The sequence below is a fragment of the Genypterus blacodes genome, unplaced genomic scaffold (assembly GCF_046128005.1).
Source record: "Genypterus blacodes isolate CSIRO-AG114 ecotype Tasmania unplaced genomic scaffold, CSIRO-AGI_Gbla_v1 ptg000438l_1, whole genome shotgun sequence".
Classification (NCBI taxonomy): domain Eukaryota; kingdom Metazoa; phylum Chordata; class Actinopteri; order Ophidiiformes; family Ophidiidae; genus Genypterus; species Genypterus blacodes.
In genome coordinates this window covers 5,104,528-5,114,110 of record NW_027467208.1, presented here as the reverse complement: position 1 = coordinate 5,114,110, position 9,583 = coordinate 5,104,528, and the positions used below count along the sequence as shown (strand labels likewise).

Genomic DNA, 9,583 nt, shown 5'->3' with positions numbered 1-9,583 from the left:
AAACTGATGCAGTTAAGTTCCGTCTGTGATAACAATCGAATGAGAATTCAGAGGATAAATAAAGCTAGAGTGTGAGTAATACTTTGGCATTACCATCTAACCACACAGTCCGATCACTGACGTAAGAGCGCCAAGGATGAATCCACCAATTGGAAAGAGAGGGAAATAAAACGGTCAGATTAGAAAGTCAGGGATTCACATTGGTCGCCAATTATACTTGACCAAGATGTCACATTCGGAGAGTGTGAGGTGTCTGTTATCACTGTGTCACGTATATGAGAACTCTGTACTGCACGAGTCAATGCATATGGGTCACAGCAGAATAGCATCGGCGTCCACGGAGTGAAAACAAGACCGAGTCGTTTCGTTTCAGCGCAATAAGCACAATTTTGAGAACTGATGTAAGGAAATATGAGATAAACAAAACACAGAGAGAGACGTTAGGAACAAAAAGGCCTTCAGAGCAACAGAATCTGGTGATCTGGCTTTTTCGCAGGAACACAAAGCGATGTCGGTAACACAACACGCAAGGACGGATTCAACAAGAAAGAAACAGGAAATAAAGCCCAGCTGAGCGTCTAGCAGCGGCACTGACACCCACCTCACCACAGTTAATGCCAGTTAGCGCACAAATTGGAGGACACTGACCTGAACTAAGTGTGTGTGACTCGTCTAGAACATGTGCGCTAATGAGGGCGTCTCACCCTGACCACATCCTGGCCTGTCTTCTCGTTCGGAGGCTCTAACTGGCACACACACACACACATAATGATTCAAACTGAGCATAAAGCACAGATGCTGGTGTTCTCCTCCACGTCTGCTGATTTGAATACTTACACACCTTAGGGCCCAGAGAGCTTCCAACGTTTGGAAACGTGCAAAATGCAAAGCCGCGTCTAAGGGGAAAAGGAAATGACCGTGATGAAGTGTTGATGTTTTTTGCTAATGAACACGGTTGGGTTTTCCTCACACACCCTTCTCCTCCTCCCCCCTCCCCCTTCCCCCCGCCATTGCTCAACGTTTGTTCTCCCCCGAAACGCATTTTGATGACCGGAAGGATTATCGGATCATCATTTGTAAAAACAGGCCTTCACCAAAGCCTTTAAGAGTCAGCGGAGAGAGAGACGGCCACAAAGGCATCTGGGTGATCCAGAAAAGGGTTGTTGGCACAGGAAGTGATGCAACTCTGGGGAAAACACCCACAACATGGCTTTCAGTCCAGAAGCTGAGGGTGGCTCCTGCGTCGACTTCCCTCAGAGTTGCAAAGTGACAAGACAGGGGGCTCTTGCGATTTGTGGCAGTAACAGAGAAGCGACACTAGGGGGCTCCCTCTCCTGCGCTAAGACGTCCGGAGCTTGTTTCGCCTTCTGGCTTCTGGTTTTTGACGCACGAGGAGCGCTAGGGAGTCTCTGATCGGCTCGATCCGTCTGCTCCGCTATCGTCAGTTTCCTCGGCCTCCGTCCTCCCGATTGGTCAGCACGTGCAAAAAGCCGCCGTGCTCGCGTCACAGAGTCGCCATGACGCGGGAGAAGGAGATGACGACGGAGAGGGCGGTCTGGCCCATGCCGAACACCAGAGCCTGCAGCGGGGCCATGTCCTTCCCTGCCACGCGGTACACGCCCGCCACAGCCGCGCCTGAGGAAGAAACAACAAATATCAGCGCCTGCTCCTTCTTTTGTGCACATTCATTTCCTACAGTGTGCTATGACGGCTCTGTACTGCGTTATGGAGCTTTCTTGTAAACACTTCTTCTTAAACCTGCATTGTTTACACCGAGGCCTTCATTTCCTCCTTTATTGGAACATTTTAAGGCACTACTGCCCCCGAGTGTTGCTTAATGGAATTGCACGTTCTATTTCCTGAAGCCCTGCACCTCCAACACACACAAATCATCATGAATCATATGGACAATTACATAAATGCTGCTCTCTGTCAGGTCCTCTACCACAGATTGTCTGTTTCCAATGAGGAGCACAAAGGACAAACACATCTTTTCTCTTCATCAGAGCAGCGGCTGCCGGGAGTCAAATCCTCCGTATAAAAGAGGTTTTGTGTGTTTGAGTATTTAACGACGAGGAGCGTTCATGTGCTGCCACACACACACACAGCTTGTGGGGATGTTAGTGAATGTCTACCCACATGCTGTGTTTACTTGCCGCTTTGCCTGTTATAGTTTGTCATTCTCATGCTCGCGGTCTGCTGTTGGTGAGATCGTCATGGAAACAGACAGCAACAAAACCCTGCAGGGGGACTTCTTTCTTTTTTTTTTTTATGATTCACTAATGGCAGAGGAGAGAAACAGAGCGGACAGATTTTGGGAACTAAATCAATCAGAGGAGACGCGCCTCGGCTTGAAATGTTGATGCCTCTCCTCCCTCACACGACGTGACCTTTCCTTCGCTTCTGCTCGGCCGAGTTGTCATCGTGCTCGGTTTGACTTTAAGCCAGTGTAGCGTACGCGTCGGGGTGGGGAGGGGCGTGGCCGCACAGTCAGCAGTCTACCCTCCCTGAGTGCTGTGCATTAATAATAAAGCCTCCTTCTATTTTGGGGGCCGTATTGTGTCTGTGATTGAGAGAGTGTGTGTGTGTGTGTGTGTGTGTGTGTGTGTGTGTGTGTGTGTGTGTGTGTGTGTGTGTGTGTGTGTGTGTGTGTGTGTGTGTGTGTGTGTGTGTGTGTGTGTGTGTGTGTGTGTGCGGTGTGACCTCAGGAGCTCCTGCCCTCCACTCGGTTTATTTACAGTCGAGTGAAAGGCGAAACAAGGCTCAGACTTCATCTCAGGGTGCAGGGGACAGTGAATAATCCGCTCGTATCATCATATCAGCCAGACTATCACCTCCTGTTTGGATTCTGCACTAATTATGAGCCAAATGAACAAAGCATTCCACAAGCCGACTGAAGTTAATTAGCATTTCTTTCTCATTAGAGTCTATTATTGAATTTCAATCCTTTTGAATCCTTTATCAAATCTATTCAGGTATTAAAGTCAAGTTATTAAAGTATACAAGAAGATGTTCTCTCTCTTTCTCGCTCTGTCAATTCTGTTCTGCCTCTCTGTCACCTCACATCTTGGTTGAACGGTGCTGAGATCGAGTGGGAGAGGAGTGGAGGGAGGGAGGAACTGGACTTACTGGTGATGACGCCTCCGGAGAGGGAGGCCAGGAAACCCACGCTGACCAGCACCAAAGTGATGAGCCGGCCCCTCTTGTGGCGCTGCAGCATGACCAACATGAGCAACCCCACCGCTCCGTGGACGAAGAGCGAGGAGAAGAGACACCACAGGAACACCCAGTACCACATCTCTGACAGACAGACAGGTGGGGAAGACGGAGAGAGAGAAAAGACACGTGATCAGATACAGGTAGAGGTCAGAGGTCAGGATCGTCCAGAGGCACAGAGATATAAGAAGTGACCTGTGTGAGAACATTTCACACATGAGGGGTGAAAAGGAGAGGGAGGATTTCAAACTACAAGCAGCAGCCACCACCCGAGTCAGGGCTCATCAGCAGGGCAGCCGAGCGTGAGACTGGAGCCGAGGTGAGAGGAGAGACTTCAGAGGAGAGAGACACACAGAAACAGGACAGTGTGTGGAAACAGAGGCGTGTTGTGAGCGTTGAAGTTATAATATACAAAACGTCTGAACTCGACAATTAACATCACAAAGTGCATCCTCGCGTCGCTCCTTTGATTGCAGCTACGCGAGGAAAAAAATGCTGAATTTGTTTAATTAAACCCAAATTGCAGACAGCCGCCCATTAGGCAGGCAGGCGGCTCCAGCACACAGCGGCGTTATCTCAGAGAAAACAACTCACGCATCCCTGCAGGGGCCCAGACGGCGCAGCCTTAATGGCTGATTCCTGACGGAACACAAAGCAACAAAAAAGGCAAAAGAGGAAAAAAAGGAGGGTAAAATCTGTTAAATCTATAATCAGATGTCAGGCTGTGAGCGGAAATCTCTCCCTCTTTCTCTCTCCCTCTTTCTCTCTCCCTCTTTCTCTCCCTCTCCCTCTCCCTCTCTCTCTCTGAGGCCTCTTCACACTTCGGGGGCCACGCTCGGAACCACTGGCACAGTCGGAGCGAGGAAGAGCCAGCTGGCCGTGAGATAATTCTAAGGAGAAGAAGAGCGATGGACACACGGTGGGGAGGGGGGAGGGGGGAAGGGGGAAGCTATCCATAGATAAGGACGACTGTGGACAAATCCAATGGAACGCCGCGTGAAGGACAGAGCCTGTTTTATTTGGATGCTGGGATGTAAACGGGGGAGATGTGACATTGTTTGGCACACACATCTGAAGCTTCACTCTGATCCTCAGTCAGCGTAGCCCAGTGGCTCCATGCAAAGTCCAGCCGGTGCCCAGTTCCAGTTATTGATCAGGCAATCAGCTGCCACGCCAGGCGGAAAAGAGATGTGACAGCAGCGCCACAAAGCGTCTCTTTGTCTCCGCCCGAGTGGCTGTGACAAGCGGTGAGATCACTGCGCCGCGACTTAGAGCACAGAGACGCTCACTATACCCTGCTTCCTTTCTAAAGACATCAATATGCATCCACCCAGGGGAGGAGAGAGAGAGAGAGACGTCTGAGATGGGACGGGACGGGTTAAGAGGGCAACAGTGAGACAATACGGACGGAGAGAAACCTCAGTCGGCTCCGTTTGGATTCCACGTTGGCTCTGAGTGTCTGTCATGCAACGAGAGCCCGGACAGATTTACGCAGGAGCCGGCGGGGTTACGGGAGGACATGTCACAGGAGGACGAGGTGTCCCGCTAAAACCCAGGCCCGCTGTCGTGTCCCGTTACCGTTACGGTCGCTCGGCCTCACAGTGAGAAGCACTACTGACCTGAACACCAGCTGAGTACCAGATGCCAGTGAAATCTGTCTCTGGGTGGATGAATGAGTACGAGTCAACGTGCAGAGGCAGCTAGGAGAACATGTGAACGCCTCAGGAGTGTGGAGTGAAGATGGGCATATTAATGATTGACAAACTTGATGTATTACATAAGAAATTAAGATTTAAATTAAGAACCAAAGACAACAGAAACCAGGTGGGGTGACACTAAGGCGGCAACGGATGATTATTAATGATTCTCGTAATTATTTTCTAGGTGAATTGATGTGTGATGCAAAGATACAGAGAGAGAGAGAGAGAGAGAGAGAGAGAGGCAGAGAGAGAGAGACAGAGAGAGACAGAGAGAGAGAGACAGAGAGATCTTGTTGATTCACATGACCCTTGCTCTCTCTGGTTGGACACAGAGAGGTTGTTGGCCATTAAGACCACCCACAGGCTTGTGTCATGAACTGTTTTATAGTCAATGTCCAACTTGACGAGGAGCTGAAATTGAAGTCCTGCCTCAACATCTCCATGTTACCCTGTGACTTTTGACCACTTCAGGCATGTTCCTCATTTTGCTGAGGGCGAAACGAAACTGCTGCCGCTGCACAACCGGCAAACTGGAAGTCCCTTTGTGGACGCAGCTCCCCGGGGCGTGAAAGAAAGAGCCCAGGGCGCTCATATCTTAAAAACCCAACATCTGCTATCGCTCCTGCTCCGGCCTCACGCACTCTCACCCTGACCTTATGTAATGTCTCGCCAGGTCGTTTGTCACCTGGTTGGTGAACTGTGGGGCTGGAGGGGAAATCGGGTGGCGGTTTCGCTCTTACAGTACGGGGCCTCATCATCTTCCTCATCGACATCCTCATCATCATGGCCTTCTATCCGCTGGCAGCTGTGCTTCCGCAAAAACTACAACATGTTTCCCCCCCCCCCCCCCAGCTTCCTGCTGAGTCAGAATCTATAACTGCCTCCCGCGTCTTCCGTCTTTGCGTTTCTCCACACAGGATGCCAGCCAAATGAGTGTCACCGCATTCAACTCTCAATCAGCCGGGGCAGGAATTGAAACTCACCTGTTTCCTCCATCTCACCTTCACATAACAGAGGTCTCTCATCAATCCACTATTTCTACACATGTCTACAAAATAAAGGCGTATTATCTTTGATGGTGGCCAGAAAGAGTGTGTGAACTTCTTCAACTGCAGCCGGCCTGAGGAGGAAACAACTCTCCACACTGTCAGCCACACTGAACACACAGTGACACTTCTGCTGTCAATCACCACGCTCCAACCTCCCTCCTATTTTAGAGCTAAATAACTGGAGCTGGTGTTTGTTGTCACTATCACACACACACACACCTCATCCTCACCCTCACCCTGCACAGGCTAGATGACCATTCCTCTAATTGGCCCTTGATTTCTGGGACTGAAACACAAAAGGGTGGAGGGAGACAGAGCCACACTTCATTTACTACAACACAGGCACACACAGGCAGCAGAGAGATGAATTAGCTGCATGTTGGGATGTGATCCATGCCACCCACTGACCCCACACACACACACACACACACAGAGGAGCTGCGTCTCCACCGTCACATCCCCTGTAATTGCTCCACCACCCGGGGGTCTGTGGCGGCTCAGATGCCCCCCCTCTCTGCTCTCTGAGCCTGTTGTCATAGGTTTGTTGAGGTCTATTCTCCTTTAAAATGGACGCGCATTGCAATGATGCCCACGGCTGCACAAACTCCACACACGCTCCTAATGACTTTTGATGATACAGTGACACATGAAGACCAAAGCAGCCGCCTTCCATCCATCCCGCATACCTGTGAAGTGCTGCAGCGTCGTGCCTTGCACCCAAAGGCTCAGCACTTGCTGCACCGACAGATTAACCGAATAATCCCTGTTCGCGGTCATGTTTGTGCCGCCGCTGCCGCCGCCGCCCGGGTTCGCACCCCTCTTTATCGTATGGCTGCACTTGGCTTTAGGCGAAGGCATGGAGGAGACCGGGGCGGCATGAGGAGGAGGAGAAGGAGGGGGAGGAGGAGGAGGGAGAGAGGATGTGAGGCGGCTCTCCTCCGGTGCGGCTCGCCTCGCCTCTACCGGTGCCTCTGCTTCGGCTTGACGTCCGTCTCCGCTGCGGGAAGGGAAGGGCCGCTGGCTGGTCGGTTCATCCTCGGCGGTGTGGAGGAAGAGGAGGAGGAGGCCATGATGGGGATGGCAGCGGGGAGCGCAGGCGAGGCAGACGCACGGTCGGCTCGTCCTACATCGGCCAGCCTTCGCTACATCACACTTAAAGGGCCCGTAACGGCTTTGGCAGCGGGGAGGAGGGGGAGGAGGAGGGGGGAGGGAGGAAGGCGTCATAACGCATGAGTCGCTCTGTGAATAAAAACAAAAGAGCGATCAGTGGCGTTTACGCGTCTAATTTGCATAATAGCTCAGGTTAGTCACGTCATATTAACGTATATGAACGCAAAACATGAGCTTTATAGTGTTTGCAGTAGAATTGTCTTTATAATGTATTTGTGCTAATCACGAATTGGGTCTAATTTCTTGTTTACACTCAGCTTATCGCTCCTCAGCTGCATCAACTCTACGCTGCTGTTATAGTTAAACAGTTCATTTTACATATTCATGACTGTTGTTTTAAGAAAAAGAAAAAAAGTCAGGTTACAACCGGGGCGTTGCCCATGACGACGGACGGACGCAGGAACTATCCGCGGTGCTGATTCGCTGCGGTAAAATGCCTGACAGGTGACATTGATTGGTTGATTGGTATCAGCTGAGGGTCATGAGTTCAATCAACAATGGCGCCGGGACCTTTGTGTTCCACTGAATTGTTCCGTCACTCACAGAAAGGCTGTGACGAAGAAATGAAATCCAATCAAATATATATTAGATAATGTGAAGCTGCTTGGTCTGTCATGGTTGAACATCAGGGAAATAAAAGCTGGAGGGAGGGAGGGAGGGAGGGAAGGAATCTGAGTGTTATGTAGACACGGAATGTTCTGGAACAAATCCCCAAGGAGGGAGGTATTTTGAGAGGTGTCCCACTTCAGGTACCAGGGTGAGAACAGATCTGACATCTGACATCTAACTGACATCATTTTGATTATGAATCTTCTCTACAAAGGAACGTTAACATAATGCAATTTAATAGAAAGCTTGATCATGTGGGAATTCAGGTCCTTATGTCCAGATATTGGAACAAGTGGGAAATAAAACGTCAGCCAAGAGGAAGGTATTTTTAGTACATACAGAAAATACGCCTGATGATGTATGATGATGTGATAATTGTGTTTTTGTGTGGCATACATTCCTTATTTTTCCATTTTCTGTGATTATTACAACTTGAAAATCCCAACATAAGCATAAAACAATTCAGTGTAGCTTTCATGATAAAGCTTTCTCTTCACAATTGAAGACAGGCCGTGCTATTATGTTTCAAGCATCTCTCTGGGGTCGTGTGTGTGAGTCGCGCTGTTCCCTTTATTGTAACGATGAATCACTTTAAACATCATCGTCTTTCACCCCGTATTAGATTTCACCCATTACGAGTCGCCATCTGTAACTAAGATCTTTGTTTCAGCTGTTAGGTGTCATCATGCGGCATAAAGAAGATCCAGATATAAGGAGCAAGGATATACATACACAACTCTAACGCACACTTGATCACATTTCTGTTAATTGTATTTGTCTGGGTTACATCACAGCAGATTTACCGGCTGTAATTTAATGTAAAATCCAACACACACTCATTAAACGGATGCAGAATCAATCAAACAAATGACGTTTTCATAATCAGGCCTATCAGAGCGTATGAAGGAGGAGACAGACACATCAATGGTCATGGCAGTGGGATGAAAGAATCCTTTGACTCTCCCACAGCTCGCTGCGTCTTTCACTTGATCTGAGAACAAAAGATGTGTTTGCTCTGCACCCTCGCTCGCTGTTTGGTTCGCTTTTCACCACCCGACCGCTAATACGTGCTGTGAAAGATGACTTTACACAGCTGGATCTTTGCCTTTTGATTATTTCGATTTGTCCTAGAGGAAATCCAGCTCCGTTTACAGAAGGAGGAACACCTAAAACACTTTATTAGCAAATCAAATGAACTCTTACTGTGTCGTTTAGATATAATAAACTGTCTGAAGGCTAAAATAAAGGTCATATTATTGAATTATTGAGCGCTGCCTGACAGATTACAATGTCTCCCACTTCCCTCTATAGACGACTCCAAATGATTCCCTGTGTTGACCAGCAGGTGGACTCCTTCCTCCACCTTTCCGACGTTTCCCTGGCTGTAGTTTTCCATTGTGGAGCTTTCTCAGCCTCTCCAGCATTTATAGCCATGTTTAGATGTCTACAACAAAAGGCTTAAGTGGAGTTAGTCACCCAAATTACAACGTGCGACTTCACTCCTCGATAAAATGTTGGTTTGTTGACTCCCTGACTCACTGCGTTATTATCTCTGCGCAGCGATCGAGGCCCAGGCTTGGCCACATCTGTCGCTGCATATTTGAAGCGGGCCGCCCCCTGCTTGTGAAGAGCGAGGCGTAATCTGCAAAGGCCATGTGAATCCCCTGTCATATGAAGAGCTTTGACTAATGTTTTTTGTCTCAAATGGGGATTTTTTGGGAGCAACATGAGAAGTCACCGTAGATTCTTGCTGGCATTGTGCTCGCCCACAAAGTCAGCCTGAGGTTCTGTTCGGACCTGCAGCATTTTGAACCCCATTATCTGAAGGGCTTTTTGATC

General features: G+C 49.2%; 1 protein-coding gene across 1 annotated transcript; it reads right to left on the bottom strand.

The window, feature by feature from the left end:
* Positions 1-1,009: 1,009 nt before the first annotated feature.
* On the bottom strand, positions 1,010-7,080 carry tmem170b (transmembrane protein 170B). Its single transcript, XM_076139085.1, has 3 exons — positions 6,652-7,080; positions 3,130-3,300; positions 1,010-1,635 (listed from the first exon to the last, which is right to left on the bottom strand). Exons 1-3 carry the CDS (start codon positions 6,821-6,823, stop codon positions 1,505-1,507), a joined length of 474 nt encoding a protein of 157 aa, XP_075995200.1. The 5' UTR covers positions 6,824-7,080; the 3' UTR covers positions 1,010-1,504.
* Between the last annotated feature and the right edge of the window lie 2,503 nt (positions 7,081-9,583).

What these genes read in the sequence shown, in the direction of transcription:
- tmem170b (XM_076139085.1), bottom strand. Translation starts at nt 6,823, where the DNA reads ATGCCTTCGCCTAAAGCCAAGTGCAGCCATACGATAAAGAGGGGTGCG. An exon ending in GACGCTGCAGCACTTCACAG is followed by an intron (nt 3,301 to 6,651) that starts GTATGCGGGATG and finishes TCTGTCTGTCAG; the next exon opens with AGATGTGGTACTGGGTGTTC. An exon ending in CTCCGGAGGCGTCATCACCA is followed by an intron (nt 1,636 to 3,129) that starts GTAAGTCCAGTT and finishes TTTCTTCCTCAG; the next exon opens with GCGCGGCTGTGGCGGGCGTG.